Genomic DNA, 17,042 nt, shown 5'->3' on the forward strand with positions numbered 1-17,042 from the left:
GGAGGAGTTAGACAGATTTTTAATCAGTAATGGGATGAAGGAATATGGAGAAAAGGCAGGAAACCATTATCAATTAAAAAGCTGTCTAATTCCTCCTTAAGTGTATTCACTCTCTCAACATTCACCACACTTTGGGACAGCGAATTCCACAGATTCACAACTCTTTGGGGGAAGTAGTTTCTCCTCAACTCTGTTTTAAATTTGCTACCCTTATCCTGACTGTGACCTCTTGCCTTAGAATGCCCCACAAGTGGAAGTATCTGCTCCACGTCTATTTTATCCACATCTTTTCTCATCTTGAATACCGCAATTTGATCCCCGCTCATTCTTCTAAATTCCAGAGTATAAAGGCCGAAAGTGTTAAACCTCTCTTCAAATGACAAATCCCTCATCTCTGGCATCAATCTCGCGAACCTCCTCTGAACTGTCTCCAGTGCCACAACATCTTTAAAATCCTAGTGTCATAGAGATGCATAGCACGGAAACAGACCCTTCAGTCCAACTCGTCCATGTTGACCAAGTATCCTAATCTAATCTGGTCCCATTTGCCAGCACTTGGCTCATCACCCTCTAAACCCTTCCTAGTCATATGCCCATCCAGATGCCTTTTAAATGCTGTAATTATACCAATCTCCACCATTTCCTCTGGCAGCTCATATCATACACAAACCACTCTCTGAATGAAATAACTGCTGCTTAGGTCCCTTTCCCCTCTCACCCTAAACCTATGTCCTCTAGTTCTGGATTCCTCACCCCAGGGGAGAAAAAACCTTGTCTATTTAACGTGTCCATGCTCCTCGTGATTTTGTCAACCTCTATAAGGTCAATCCTCAGCTCTGACGCTCGAGGGAAAATAGTCCCAGTCTGTTCAGCCTCTCCCTACAGCTCATATCCTCCAACCTTGGCAACATCCTTGTAAATCTTTTCTGAATCCTTTCAAGTTTCACAACATCTTTCTGATAGGATGGAGACCAGAATTGCATGCAGTATTCCAACAGGGGCCTAACTAATGTCCTGTACAGCTGAATGACCTAATTCTGCTCCTAAATCTTATGAACTTATAACTGTCTGACAGATGGAATTCTCTAAACTTTGTTACACTGAGATATTGTCACGTCCATTATCCAGAAGTGGAGGTTTGTTGATTTGTGCTTTCAGTTCAGTTCTGAATTTTCATTTTCCTATGTCGTAGCTTATTTGTTGAACAAAGATAGAGCGATATCGTTGTTTGCATGTTTGCTTCTGACTTCCTCATGAAAAGTCATACTCTGATGTCTTGGAGCTGATCCATTTTACTGAGGGTGAATGTATTCTGATTATTTTATGCATTATGTAAATGCAACTCTCTGAAGACAAGTGATAGACTTCTCATTTTCTGGGTTTGATGTTTATTCTGCCAATTGACTTGTGGAGCAGACACTCCTCTGTGATATGCAGCACTGTCCATGTTGCTTTGCAAATACAAACCTCTTATGCTGTACAGGCGCCCTGACTTGGCCTAAACCCGTTTTAACAGGGACCATACTTTTCATGGTAGTCCAAAGCTTGCTGAGGTTTGTCAGAAGAAACTTTTAGTGATTTTTCATCTTTCCCATTCTTTGATCCAAAGGCTGCTTGCTGATAGAGCTTTCTCAGGAATGTTGCCCTGGGTGGGTGCAAGGATGGAAAATGGGAATTAGTTGGATTGAACAGGTCTTTACAAAATGCCAAGTGAGGTGCAGCATGGATGGTTTCAAACAGCTTGTGAATTTTCATCAAAGGGTGATGTATTGGGGAGTCAATTTTGTGAGGGCAGCAGTACTAGGAAGGGGTTTTGTGTGGAGAGTTCCAAAATTAGAGCAGACATTGATGTGTGTGTGTGGTGACCTTTTGCTAGACATGTACATGGTATTCTGGCACAGCAAGTGCTGAAGTCCAGAGTATTGTGGCAGAAGTACCCAATATAGTTCTATCAAATTTGATTAATAAGTTGTTCTGGTTTTGACCTTTACTTCTTCAGATATACTTAGAAGGTCTATCTAGATTCAGACGTAAGTATGTTGGGGGGGGGGGGAGGGGTGCAGGAGTGAGGATGATGATTTAGCCTCTGACCATCCATGTAGGTACACAGTTCGTCTTTGGCATTGGCATTATGAAGGAAGAATAGATGTGATATGGTTTTATAGCTTAGATTTATTTTCCTGCCTTTTTCTCCCCATGCCAAGGTATATATTATTGTAAACTATGGTCTGAGTTTCATAGAGCCAAACATCATGTTCTGTCAAAAGTAATTACAGCATGCATTGATATGGACCAAAGAATAAAAGAAATAAAGGAAAACAATAAAGCAGTTGTCTTATGCATAAGTGTGTGTTGTATTAACAGACAGGTGAAGGCATATCTCAGTAGAATATATACCTCTTCTTCACCACGTTAAGTTTTTTGCAATTACCCTGTTCCTCCTGAGACATTTCCCTGCTGCGCTAATGCTCTACAACCTTCAAGTTTTGAAAATAAGTCTTTTTGAAATTATTATTAGAAACTTCTACTTATTCAGAGCCTTCAGAATAATCCCCAACTGGCAACACGCTCTGAAAACTCTGCTTAAATTTTGTCAACTATGTCAAATCGCACCGTAGTGGCTGGGCCATTAACAACATGCCTAAAAAATATAAATTTGTCCAATCTCCCAATGTTAATGGATCCTTCCAAAATCCAGGTATACATCTTCACTAATGTCAAAATCTTTCTGATTAGATTGCACTCTTTCAGGATACCAAGTTTAGTTAAAATTTGTCTATTAGATTTTGAGACATATTGATTATAAACTAACAGGTCGATGTGGCAAGGATGTGGCTTCGACATTACTGTCGATGTGGCAAGGATAACTATTGATTCAGCTGTAAGTTTTGGTGATGAAGATAGATGAGTTGTAAAACAACTTCCAAATTGGGAAAACAAAATGTGCTCACTGTAGGTTTTTGTCAATTCCACATACTGTTCAGTTTGGGGAGAATCATAAAGCATAGGAAAAGGCTGTTCAATCCGTAACTTTCTATGCCTTGTAAATATATAACAAAAAATGTAAAATTTAAAGTGGATTGAAGGGCACCTGTTGCTAAACTACAGGAGCTGGCTCCTGGAAAACATTACAAACCACACATTTCATGTTGTTTGGTTATTCCATGGATTTCACCCAGTGTTACTCAGAACCATTTTAGTGAAGTTGGAATTGGAGTTCATTTCATATTTTGCTCTCTGGTCCAACCAGAAGTGCTCAAACAATGTGTCACTAAGTTGTGACCATGTTTTTCAACTCTCTCTCTCTCTTAACTCACATAAACAGAGAGTTAAGGTTTGAATGAGCAACCTCTCTTACCTTAAGTATGTGTGGATTTTCAAAAGATAATACTGTAGGGTCCACCAGCATTTATTCTAATATTCCTGATCTCTGGGAATGAAACTCTGAGACAACAAACAAGGAAGACTTCCAGTACTATAGACTCTAACTTCTCAACCAGATGTCCCAAAGTGCTTTATAGGCAAGGATATATTTTTGAAGGGAAGTCACTATCGTAGGAACTATCTTACTCAGAAATTGTCTTGGCTGGACCGATCAGGATCCAGCTCCATATTAACTGTTCCCCTGCACAGTTCTTACACTGTTAAAATCTCACCATGACCCCTTTACTGAATGCCTAATGGTTAATATGTTACTCTTGTGCTCAGAAATCTGTAGAAATCAATTAAATATTAATATATTGGGGTTTATTAACAATAAAAGCATTAGAAAGGAGTTAGCATTGGCATATATGTGCTTTTAGAGTGCACGCTGAATCAATCAATTCATTTTACTGATGCTTGATGCATTTCACGCTTCAGAGAATAAATATAATATATTGAATTTTCTTGTTTCCTAGTGATTCATTTTGATAAACCTATAAATTTTCAGTTTTCTTAGAATAGTGGTGTATAAATTCAATTCACGTTTTGCATTGAGTTGTTAGTTAACTTCTTTAATATAGAACGTAGATGATTTTTACTGATATCATCTGTTCACTGAAACTAACAGAACATTGAAATAAAGAAGCAGAAAATGGATGAAACAAAAGGAGAGGATACTCTTTCATCACCTGGGATTGGAGTTCGAATGCACGTATAACTGATGGGGGAATATCTCTTCTCTTGACCTAGCATCCTAAGTGAAATTAATTTGGGTTTGCTTAACAGAACTCTTAGGAGATAGTGATATTTGGTTGGCAACGAATTGTAATGTCTTTCAGAGAAGCTTCTAGGACACCTGATGTAGAAAATAAATATGTACACTGCTGTACGAGGTTATCTAAAATGGTTGTTAGGTATATTTTTGGAACACTTTAAGTGAAGCTTAACTCTGTATGTTGTGCAGGCTACACTTGACCCTAGAGTGTTGACACTGGGCTAAAAGGGAAAATGATTTCCATTCTCCAACAGTGACATCCTTCACCTTGAGCATAAAAAGTCAGACAATTCTTAAGAGATTATGGAAGGAGAATATGTAATGTGAGAACTTGAACAGTGCTGCTTTCCATATATATATGTGTGTGGAAAGGAAGATGATTGTCAAATTATTTTAAGTAAAAGTCAACATTAAATGATAACTGTTTGCCTGAAGTTTAAACAAATATAAAATGAAAAAGAAAAAAATTAGAAAATAATTGGTCATAAGGCATTTCTTTTTTGTCAGTTGCGAGGGAGTTGGTTTTCAACTTTTTTTAACAGTAGAGGGCAACGTCGTAATAATGTCACTAGGTTAGTAATTCAGAGGATGTGTGCGTGTGAGTTCAAATCCCGCCTCCCACGATGGCAGCTGGTGGAATTTAAATTCAGTTACAAAATCAGGAATGGAAAACTAGTCTCATTGATACTCATAAAATGCATCTGTTTCACATATTGTCCATTAGGAAAGAAAATCTGCCATCCTTAACTAGGCTGCCCTGACTTTTTGTGACTCCGGACCCACAGCAATTTGGTCAACCACACTCAAAACTGAACCAATGAAACCCTCAGTTCAAAAACAATCAGGGAATGGGCAACAAATTCAGATTCTGCCAGCAATGCCTGCATTCCATGAAAGAATATAAAAAGCAAAGTCTGATATTGCCATCCTTCATTCACAACTAGCTATTTTCATGCTGAGATTTTTCAGTCATTTGCATTTTTTCCTTTTAAATTTCAATATTAAAGTATATATTCAGATGCACCAGATACTGACCTAAGTTTATCAGTAGCCCAAAGTTCTTTACTAAATAAGAAAGTTACCAGAACAGAATTCATAAAAATTTTGATGGAATATTTTGTGTGTTATGTATTTATCATAATTATTGCCAAAACATTATTGGAAAAGTTTTTTTCCAGCATTTGAAATTGGATTCTCTTCTAAAATCTGAGACAAATCTGCATAGACTTCAGACTAATAGGAGAAAATGCCTACCTTCAGTTGTTTAAATCTCATTATAATTAGGTGAAATAAAGTTATCTTTTATTCTGTGAAGCTTTAGATGATTTTTTTTAAATTTTTGAACCATGGGATCAAAGGATTCTCTGTTGACTTTGTACGGCCTCCCTCCTGAGACCTCACTTCACTAAAGCTGAACCAAGGAATTAAATGATATTGACAAATCATTCAGACAAAAGCTCTGCTGAGAGAGGTGGATTTATTTAAACAGATTCAAAACCACAGAGCTACCATCAATAATGCCTCAAAATGTTTCACAAAGTCTTACATAAACAATCCAGTCAAGTCAAATGCCTGTTGCTTCGACAAGGTCCATACTTGGTGACTTGTCATTTACTTCCATCTGCACTTTTGATATCGTTTAGTCACCATTATTCACATTCCCTATTATGGATAGACCGGGCTGTTATGTTATTACAACATTACTGTCCTTTAAAGGTTCCCCTTAATACAAAGTGTCAATGAAAACAATTTTTTTTCATCCAAATTGTGTGCTAATAGCCTGCTTATAAGTTAACTTTTGTCTTCTGTAACCTGCTAGAGCCTGTGTGGAACAGAATGCTCAGAACTACTTTCCATTTCTTTGTTTACCATGTCTAGTTTTATAACTCGCAAATACCATCTTCAATGCTCAAGGCTGTTTTTAGCACTTAGTTGTCCATTTCTCCCACTTACTTAGAGCTATGCAGAATGGCTATCCTCTATAAGAGCATTGAAACATTGAGGCCCGGACTTGCACACAGTTGTGGATACTCTGTGATCCTTTTAAAAATGGCAGTCAAGACTTAGACTTAATTCTGGATACCTACCCTCATCCCTGCCACCCCCAACTTCTGGGTGTGCATAGGATGCAGATAGTAAAACACACCTTGCATTACTGACATGACTGGCTCCATTTTGGTGCATGCATCTTCAACCTCTCAAACCCTCCACTTCTTAAATGCAGTCAGGCCAGCTTTTCAAGGGCTTGATGTTCATGGTCCATTGGTGGAGTAGTCTGAACATGGGAAAATTTCAGAATATAACTTCATAAGGTCTTACTTGTACATCAACCCATATGCTAAGTCATGAATCTGTCTATCCTAAATTATTAGATTAGATTACTTAGTGTGGAAACAGGCCCTTCGGCCCAACAAGTCCACACCGACCCGCCGAAGCGCAACCCACACATACCCCTACATATACCCCTTACCTAACACTACGGGCAATTTAGCATGGCCAATTCACCTGACCCGCACATCTTTGGACAGTGGGAGGAAACCGGAGCACCCGGAGGAAACCCACGCAGACACGGGGAGAACGTGCAAACTCCACACAGTCAGTCACCTGAGGCGGGAATTGAACCCAGGTCCCTGGTGCTGTGAGGCAGCAGTGCTAACCACTGTGCCACCGTGCCACCCACAAAATTTCACCAAGTACCGTGGGGGATTTGAACCCGGGTCCCCAAATTACTTGGCCATCTGGATTAACAGTCCAATGATAATACCACTTGGCCATGGCCACCGCCCACAATGCCAACTCATATCTCCTACCCAAACCCATGGCCTCTGATGATCTATGTCAACGTATAGACTTTCCATGCTCATTCACCCTCTATATATTCTGTACAGGAGCAATGACAAGAATGGTAAGTGCAAGCAGCAGATTTTACTTATCAAAATCTCTATTGGTTTTGCGAAGCGTGATGATCAAAGACTTGACCAAGTTACAACTTATGTTCTGAGTGTGTTCCTCAAGAACGTGATTGATATTTGACAATCCTAGCAATTAGATTGTGCCTGAATTGGAGTATAATCACAGGGCAAGATGATTTGAGCACCACAGCAAAATGATCCACCAGCCTCATTTGTTTACCATTGGTCATGTGATTTGTCAGTTCAAGGGCAGTTTGCTTACCATGGTTGGGTGGGAGAGGCATGAGGGAATGGGACAAGTGGTGATCAATAGTGGTCTCCTCCCATAGCTAGCAGGCTAGAAAGGATAGAAGGTCTATGTTCTTGGCACTGCTCCTACAGATTCCTGCTGAAGCCACTTGCCACTGAATTTTTATTCTTTCCTGTTAGTGAGGTAGTGGAGCTACCCCATGTTGGGTAAGATACCGGTATTCAAACATTCAGATTAGCTGGATCCTAGGTTACATATTTTTGGTGTGCAGTTTGAGCTTCATTCAAAATTCACCTGTTCTGTACTCACCCTTCCTTTTAAAACTGTGGCTTAGGTGGCACGGTGGCACAGTGGTTAGCACTGCTGCCTCACAGCGCCGGAGACCCGGGTTCAATTCTCACCTCAGACAATTGACTGTGTGGAGTTTACATATTCCCCCGTGTCTGCGTGGGTTTCCTCTGGGTGGCTCCGAATTCTTCCCACAGTCCAAATAAAAATGTGCAGGTTAGCTGAATTGGTCATGCTAAATTGCCCGTAGTGTTAGGTGAAGGGGTAAATGTAAGGGGCTGGGTTGTGCTTCGGTGGGTTGGTGTGGACTTGTTGGGATGAAGAGCCTGTTTCCACACTGTAATTTATCTAGACTGCCTGCTCCAACGGCTTTTTCTTATACAGTAGTGAAAAGGTAGCTCTATACCACTCAAGTTTCAGATAGTGTTCCTCGGGTACAAAGAAGTCATGGTTTACATGAAGCTCCAGAGAGTGTCATTCAGGTCGTCACATTGCATGCATATTATCTTACTTTCCTTTCCCCTTCTCTCCCCCCTCACCCACCAACAGGGTACAGAAATGTTCAAAGATGAATCAGATGAATACACAAAGCTTGTCTCAGGTGTTTTCACCCTACTTATTCCAAACAGAAGGTCAAACCAAACAAGAAGTTAATGTCGTAGAGGATCTGATCAATTTGTATGTTCAACTTTTTGGTGTAAGTATATGTTTTTGGGAATAGATTGATCATGCATTCTTCACACATTGCACTTCTTTAAATCAAGCAATTAATAATTTCTATTGATTTTTCTAAAAATAAAACATGCATTTACAAAAGATGATATTGGACACATTTTATGTGCTGACTACAAAACTATAAATCAGAGACTTTTGCTCTCTTTACTCAGATTTAGTCATGACCTCATCTGACCATTAAAATGTATTTTTAAAAGTTTTCATTTTTGGTATAATTTATGTCAGCAAAGTAAGTATTCTGTCATATGTGGCCTGCTGGCCTTGCAGAATTGTGTACAAAGAGAAAAATATGAAAGACCACAACTAACAGATAAGAGCAGACGATGCATTTGCATTTTATTGATGGAAATTTCCTTCCTTTGAAACTGAGAGTCAGAATATTAAGGATACATTAGCCATATGAATTCTTACTTATTTTCCCCTAAACTTCACTAAGTTTGCAAGTTCTGTTAAAAGTCTGAAAGAATACCAGTACAACATCAACTTGTTTTTATATAACAGCTCCAATGTAGAAAATATTCTCGAAGTGCTTCACAGAATAGAAAAAAAGGTGACCCCAAGTCAAAGAAGGGCAATTTGGGAGAGGTGACCTAACAGCTCGGTCAAACAAGTTGGTTTTGAGAAGCATCAACAGATATGAAGAAAGACGGTCAATAGCATTCCCATCACTGGGGCCTTCACTATCAAAGTTCTGGGGTAACCCTTGACCGGAAACGGAGCTAGATTAGCCAAATAAATACTGTGGCTATATGAGCAGATCAGAAATTGAAAGTTCTGCAGCAAGTAACTCACCTCCTGACTCCCTAAAGCCTGTATACCATCTACAAGGCACAAGTGAGGAATATGATGGAGTACTCCTCACTTGCCTGGATAAGTGCAGCTCCGACAACAGTAAAGCTTCTAAACTTCATTCAGGACAAAGCAGTCCACTTGACTGACACCACATCCACTCCGTCCAACCCTGATGCTAAGTACAAGCAGTGTGTACTATGGACCAGAAACACCAGAATTCACCAAGCCTCTTTAGTCAGCAGCTTCCAAACTCTCATTCACTACCATCTAGAAGGACAAGGGCAGCAGATGCGTGGCAATACCACGACCTGCAAGTTCCCCTCTAAGTCACTCACTATCTTGATATGGAAACGCAGTGCTGTTTCTTCAGTGTTGCTAGGTCAAGATCCAAGAAAACTCCTTTAACAGTATTGTAGCTGAACCTACACCAAATAGCCTGTAGATGTTCATGAAGGTAGCTTCCCATCATCTTCTCAAGGCATCGAAAAATGCTGGCCCAGCCAGTGACACCGATATTCCGTGAATGAATAAAAACAAAAAAAAAGAATCAGTCTTAGTTTGTCAGTTGTGAGACAAGTGCTGAAATATTTAATACTAAGGATGCTGAAATGGAAAAAAATCCAAAATGCTGAAGATGTTCAGTTCAGGCATCATCTGTGAAGAAATAACCAATTATGGTTTCAGGTTAGTGACTTGTTCTGAAAAACATTTTCCATGCTTCATTGCCCTCTGTTTAAAATAAATGGCTCCTAACATCTTTTAATCCCAGTTGGCGATAACTGAAAGATTAAAAAAAAGTAAATAACTCTGAGGTTGTATAGAGTCTTCTTAAAACTCATGAGAAGTGTCAAATTCAGTTTTGGCACTGAATCTCAAAAAAGAGATATTGACCTTGGAAAAGGTACAGTGCAGATTACTCAGAATTATATGAAGCCTCAAAGGGTTTAATTATGAAGAGAGATTACATTAACTAGGTTTATTTGTGTAAGCGTTTAGAGGAATCTGAAGCAATGCAGATAAATGTAATGGCCATACAGATCTCTGAGTAAGCTGGATACAGAATAGACTCAAGGAACTAAATGGTCTACACCTGATCCTATGAAATTTTCTCATTGGCTTAGAGACTCTGGTGGGATCAAGTAGGGGAATCCCAAACATACAAACAGAAGCAATCTACCAGGAGGGGTTCTCCTTATTGTTGCCTCAGAGATCTCCTGTGATACATCAGGCCCAATCACATGGGACCTCTCTTGCACGGGGTTATAGGGTGAATTCCTTACTCCTGTTCGATGGCCCACCAACTCCAATCACCCCCTGGACTTGCACATCATGCTGGCTGCTCTGCTACCAGTAACGTGCCATGAAAGCTATAAAAGTAACTCCTAATTTGAGTTTCAATCGCATTAACCAAAACAGTAATTGCTGGTAAAACTCTGGTCTGGCAGAATCTGTGGAAAGAAAGCAGAGTTAATGTTTCAATTCCAATGACATCATCAGAACTGATAGCAATCAGGAATAAGTGGTATTAATGATGAAGACAAAGGAGGAGGGGAATAATGGAGGAGGGGGATGGTGGGAGTGGGGGATGGTGGAGGAGGGGAATGGTGGAGGAGGGGAATGGTGAGCAGATACTTGGAGATGGACTTTGACCAAGTTAAATATTTGGGGTACACAGTGGATATTAGATACCTGAATCTATCGTCATCTGAATAAAGAAGCTGGGCAGAGAAAACAATGTTTATTAAAGATATATGTGTCTGTATTTACATTTATGTATTATTGTATGTGCATTGAATGTATCAGTTATATATATGTATATAATATATATGTATATAAAATATATATTATATATATAATATATATTATATATAATATATATATATATTATATGTATATATAAAATATATATTATATATGTGTGTGTGTGTGCAACAGGACAAAATACTGAGGTGGTCATCTAAGATAGCATGCGAGGTATCCTCACAAATTGAAACAATTACAACTGAGTTGAACTGATGGTGTAATGCAAAATACACAGCAGTCACTCACCAAAGTGAATCTGCTAAGGAGAGCTTGAGCCTGGGCTGTGCTTCCATGGCAGTCAAAGGAAATGCTACAAGGACACCAAAGTCTTCACTTCGGAGTTTTGATACAGCTGTGTTTCCTGGGCGATGCTGGATCACTGTATCTGGCGTAACCAAGTTAGAAAAATGTATTGGCCTTCTTTGAAAGCAAGTGCATTTCAGGGGCAGAGAGAAAATGAAAGGAGATGGAATCCTGAGCCAGCAGCAAACTCAAAACTCAGTTTTCAAAAGGTATCTATTAGCTGAATCACCGAGACAGGCCTTGGCCTTGGCAGTCACCTACTGGAAGCCTACAAAATACCCCAGATGTTGGCTTAAAGAGCACAGAAAAAGTATATAAATAAATATCAAACTCAGTAACTGATATAAAAAAACAAGCAAAGTTGGAAAAACCGTCAAGAAAATGGTACTTAATGGATTCTGACAAGAATTTTCCCATCAATTTTTTCATTCTCACTTATATTTTCTATTTGGTTCTCCTGGAAAACCTTAGTAAGTCAATAATCAGAAGTCCTCTTACACTCCAGATGAACTGCAAAAATCAATTTTTAATTTAGAAAAAACCTGTAAAAACATAAAGAACAGGTAACTGAGAATCAGGGACGAGGAGACTACTGTCAGATTTACTGAGTAAATATAGGATAGCTATTCCCAATTCACATATTTATCATGTATTGAATGGTGTGGTGAATGTTTTTTTTTGCCACGTACAGCTACTTAACTCCAATTTTCTTTTAATTCTTGATAAGTATTTTTGTGTTTGAAATAGGTTAATGAAGACCAAGTGAAACAGATGGAGATAGAAAACAGCTTCATAACAACGTGGAAAGACACACAGGTTTGGGATTTACAACATTTAACTCTTTATGTATGTTTGATACATTTGTAATTTTGTCTGTCAGTTGTATTTTGTTTAGTGAATTACTCATTTTTATAACTAATATTTAAAGTGATGCAGTTAATTTTATAGATTGTAGTGTGGTGCGTTAAATATATATTTGTATACACAGACGTCTACCTGTATGTATGACTGATTTGTGATCCACTGCTCATTAATTAGGTAATCCAAATTGCTGTGTTACACACAGTATGAGATATGGTTAATGTTTTAGTGCAGTTGTGATTTTCTTGACAGGGTGCCTATGGCCAAAAATGAACTGATATTTAGTTTACTGATCCAAAACGAGTTGGACCATTGTATCTTAGCATATTCATGCAAGGCTTGCATTTGTAAGCATTCTCTTAGACTGCATTTGGAATGGCTCTTTCTTATATCTGTCCTTTTGTAAGCCCAGTTCTCAGTTGATGCTTTCCTGTTCGCATTAATATTATTTCTCATGTTAAATCAAACTTAGAGAAAACAGGACTGTAAGCTCTGTTCATACAGTCTACTCTAGCTGAGCAGGAGTTTTGTGATTTTTAAAAAGTCACTCACCTCCTGCCTCTTCTATACTTCTCTATAATCTACAAGAGATAGAGATGTGTGATAGAATACTCATTAATCAATGTCACCTAGGATAAAACTGTCAACATGATTCACATCCCTATCACAGAACCTGGCATATTCCCTGGTGACCTCTATGTGTACTAACTATACTTTGCCCACAGCGATTAACCAAGCTTGCTTTGACATCCCAGGTTAGACAGCTCTACAGCATCTACCACAGAGAAGAACAACATTAAAAATGTTATGGGAATATCCTAATCTCCTGTGCAGGTTACACATCACACAGGCTGGACTTCCTTTGTCTTTGCCAGGTCACAATCCCTGGATTTTCCTATCATGATAATCTCATCACCACAAAGCCTGCAAAGGTTCCTTACTGCCATTATGGGATAATAAAGGATGGATGACAGGGGTTAAAATTATTTATTTTCGAGAACTCTTTGTCAGATGTTCTTGGGGGCGACTGAAAATGCCAACTTGTCGGCAGGCAGGAGACTATTGTCATCAATAATTAGTCCACAAACCTGCTGCAAATCAACCTGTTGTTGACCAGAATTCCACTTGTACACACCCCTTGGCTGTAGCTCATTTGTAACTAGACTTCCTCCACTGCCTGAGCAAATAGCTGTGTAAATAACACTTACAATGAGTGTCAGCTCAACTGCTTTAAACCCATGCAGCAATCTTTCAACCATCTTTCACATTTGAAGCAGTCCTGTTGGTATTTCATTCCACAATTAAAATTACTGAAAATGAAGAAGATACCGTATTTAAAGAACACTTATTTTCTGGAGCTCCTTTTTCTATCTCTCTAACTCCTTTATTAAATGTTGCAGTTATGTACTATCAGATCTTCTATAGTTGTGTTTTCTTTGAGGCGGGGGGGGGAATTGTTTTCATCTTTAGGTGGATAAGATAGTATTAAAAGCAAAGATTGAACATCAATAAATTATTTTTGTTATTTATTATAAATATAGTTCTGATCATCTTTCTCTAAGTTTTCACCAAAATAAGTAGTTAAATTCATATCTGAGGTAAAAATACCACAATCTGAATAATAAGTTTTTAGGAATTAGTATTTCTATAACTAGAAAAAATGTAATTTGCAAATAGCTTCTCGAAAACCTTCCTAAAATTTAAATGCAGACTGCAGATTGCCACCGAGGGGAATAATTTGCAGACTGCTTTGTATTCATTCATAACAAATAACTTCATTACCTCCCTTTTACAGAAACCTCCTGAGTGTCCACTCTGCTTGTTTATTGTTAGGATCAAAAATAAACTCCAATAAACTTGGTCAGTGATTGATAAAGTTGCAAATACACAAACATTGTGATCCTTACCTTCCGTCTCATCCCTGGATTATTTGATATTTGGGACTGGCATTCTGCTCTCCTTCCTTGGTCAATGTTTGGACACTGCTCCCTGACACTCCTTTTACTGACATTCGAGCTGTGCTCTCCCCACCATTTGGCCAACATTCAGACCCAGCCTGAACTAAATAGCTGCTGCTCCAGCCTAGTAAAATTCTGCTGCAAATGACCCTGGACCAGCCAGAGTAACTCCTTAAGGTCTTCCCTCCTCTGTAAAATAAATTGTTTCACATGCAGTTCTAACAGCAGGAAGAGAACCTCAGCTTTTAGCTATAACAAAGAGAGAAATAAGAGCTTCCACATCCAGCTTCAAGACCCCAGCAACTACAGAAAGCTAAAGCTAAAACTCCTGGTTCTGTGGGAGCTTGATCCTTCCCATTCATGTTGCTTCAATTCTTCCACCTTTTAAAGAGAAAACCAAGGCCTCACCAGCTGTTTATTTTAATGGCTTTGCACAGACCACAGGAGACCTCTGTCTCAACCTTTCTTCATTAAAAAAAGGACAAAATATACCTGCTAAAGGCATAGTATTGTCACTGTTACCCATATCTCAAGAACAAAATTAGTTTGAAAATAAAACAATAATTTTGGAAGAATTCATTGCTTGCATTTGCAATTAACTGATTGCTTTGAGATGAAAGGGTTTGCATGTAACTCATTTTTATATGTTACAAATTTTAATCAGTCTGAAAAATGCACATTTTAATAGCTCATAACAAAGCCATTCCCAACTTCCCTACTAATTGTTAATTTTTAATGTATTTCATTAGAATAAGAATCTTTTATGATTGTGATGCGTTAGAAAATAATAGTGTTAACCACACAGCTACATTCTGTCAGTATCATTAACATCAACATGATAAAATATCTGTAGTGTGGAATTTGAATACAGTGTTCATTTGCACTATGGACACTTTGTGCACTCAGGAGAAGGCCAAACACTACTTCTTATTGAAATGCTTACATTTTCTGGACAAATTCATTGAATTCTTTCTCTTAGTAGTTGCTAGCATTTATAGTCTTATATTGCCATTACAGGGTTATTATTAAATAAGCAACAATACTTGTTGCTGATGTGGAAAAGGGGCCCAATGGCCTTTGTATTCAAAATATTCAAGTTCATGCTGGAAATAAATATATTAGGATAATATAGCCTTTTACGTTAACCCACAAGAAAGAGGAAATTGGCAATTGAATCATGGCTCTGGGAGCCTGCTCCCTTCCCTGAGAACTAAATGTATGGTATAGCAGGGGAAATTTATACATTTGTTGATATCAGATTCACAAAACCACTTCATTACTGTCAACTCAATATTAATACGCTATGGTTTTCAATAGCCACAACCTTCAACCATACTGCTTGAAATATTGTTTTGTATATATTGCTTTCTCTAATGGCTCATAGGCTTACCTGGAGTAAGCATACAGTTTTAGCCCCCTTACTTAAGGAGGGATGTGTTTGCATTGGAGACAGTTCAGAGAAGATTCACAAGATTGATTCCAGAAATGAGGGTTTGTCTTATGAAGAGAGATTGAGCAGTTTCAGCCTATACTCTCCAGACCTGAGAAGAACAAGAGGTCGAGGTATACAAGATGCTCGTGAGGATTGACAAAGTAAACGTGATGTTCCCCCTTGGAGGACATCCAAAATAAGAGAACATAGTTTTGGATAATGATATGAAGATTTAAAACAGATGAGAAGAAATCACTTTTCTCAAAAAGCTCACAAATCCGTGGCATTCACAACCCTAGAATACGGTGAATTACAGGACGTTGAGAAAATTTAAGGAGGAGACTGATTTTTAATTAGTGATGATGTGAGGGGGTATGGGGATTGGGCAGGAAAATGAGTTGAGACCAAGATGAGATCAGCCATGATAATTTTGAATAGTGGAGCTGTCTCGAGGCAATAAATTGCTGACTCCTGCTGTTAGTTCTTAAGTTTATGGTTTCCAGAAAAATACCACATCACTTTACTTTTGCTGAAACAATATTCAAAATAAATGTAACTTGAAAAAATATTGGTGGTTAAAGATTCTAAAACTATTTTTAAAAAATTGTCAGTAAAAGTATTAGTTGATGCTGAGAGATAATGAAATGTCTGGAAACTGTTTCCTTTAGGTTGCACAAGCTGGGGATCTGATCATTGAAGTCTACCTGGGGAAAAAGGAACCGGATTGTTGCTGCATAATTAGGGTAGGTGTTTGGTTATAATATGAAATCTTCTGTACAGCCGGTAGAATATTATATCTCTTGGTCTCTTGACTTTCAAATGTACCTTTGCTTAATTGGAGTTAATTAATGTAAACTTCAAAGCACAGAATATTCATGCAAACACAGTTGATGCAAAACTGTTTGTGCTGTTTTGATACCAGAAAAAAAACCTTCCAAGATGAATGGAGCTTATTAAAGTTAAGGAGATTGTGTATTCATCGCATCAACAGCTGGTTGCTCAAACTTCCTCCATAATTAGGGAGACAGAGAATGGTGACTCAGCCCTGCATCTCACATCATTCCTGCTGACTATAATGCCGATAGTATGCAATTCATTGAAACATTTACGTCAAGAAACTTTGCAGTCATGCCAAGTAAATAGCATCAAAAATGTTGCTAATCATTGTTGCATTGTGATCAGTAGAAGAATGTCAGCTAGGAGCAAAGAAATTCTAAATTTATTGCATAAGTAAAGATGTTCTCACATTTTGTAAATTAATCAAGTTTTCCATTAGAAACTAAAAAAAAAGAACTCCCAAGGTAAACATTCTGCTGGCAAAGCTAGTGCCTACCGCCACTCTCTGGTTACCCTTGTCCGCCTTGAAGTACTGAAGACCAATTTGATACATTGATTACCAAGGTTACTTCAGAGGAGTATTCTGAGCAAGCCACCTTGCTGTGGCATTGGACGTATAGATAGACAAGGCATAAAGAGACAGGCTTCCTTCAAAAGAAACGTGTATGAACCA

The 17,042-nt window shown here is 38.3% G+C and overlaps 1 protein-coding gene across 3 annotated transcripts in view; it reads left to right on the forward strand.

Annotated features, from left to right (window-relative positions):
- Positions 1–17,042, forward strand: part of arap2 (ArfGAP with RhoGAP domain, ankyrin repeat and PH domain 2) — a 309,350-nt gene that overhangs the window by 239,804 nt on the left and 52,504 nt on the right. For all 3 annotated transcript variants that reach the window (XM_060825023.1, XM_060825033.1, XM_060825042.1), the window contains exons 23-25: positions 8,198–8,345; positions 12,029–12,097; positions 16,201–16,275. In XM_060825023.1, coding sequence (XP_060681006.1) covers positions 8,198–8,345; positions 12,029–12,097; positions 16,201–16,275 — 292 coding nt within the window. The remainder of the gene's footprint in view (positions 1–8,197; positions 8,346–12,028; positions 12,098–16,200; positions 16,276–17,042) is intronic.

Source organism: Hemiscyllium ocellatum, chromosome 1 (assembly GCF_020745735.1).
Source record: "Hemiscyllium ocellatum isolate sHemOce1 chromosome 1, sHemOce1.pat.X.cur, whole genome shotgun sequence".
NCBI lineage: Eukaryota > Metazoa > Chordata > Chondrichthyes > Orectolobiformes > Hemiscylliidae > Hemiscyllium > Hemiscyllium ocellatum.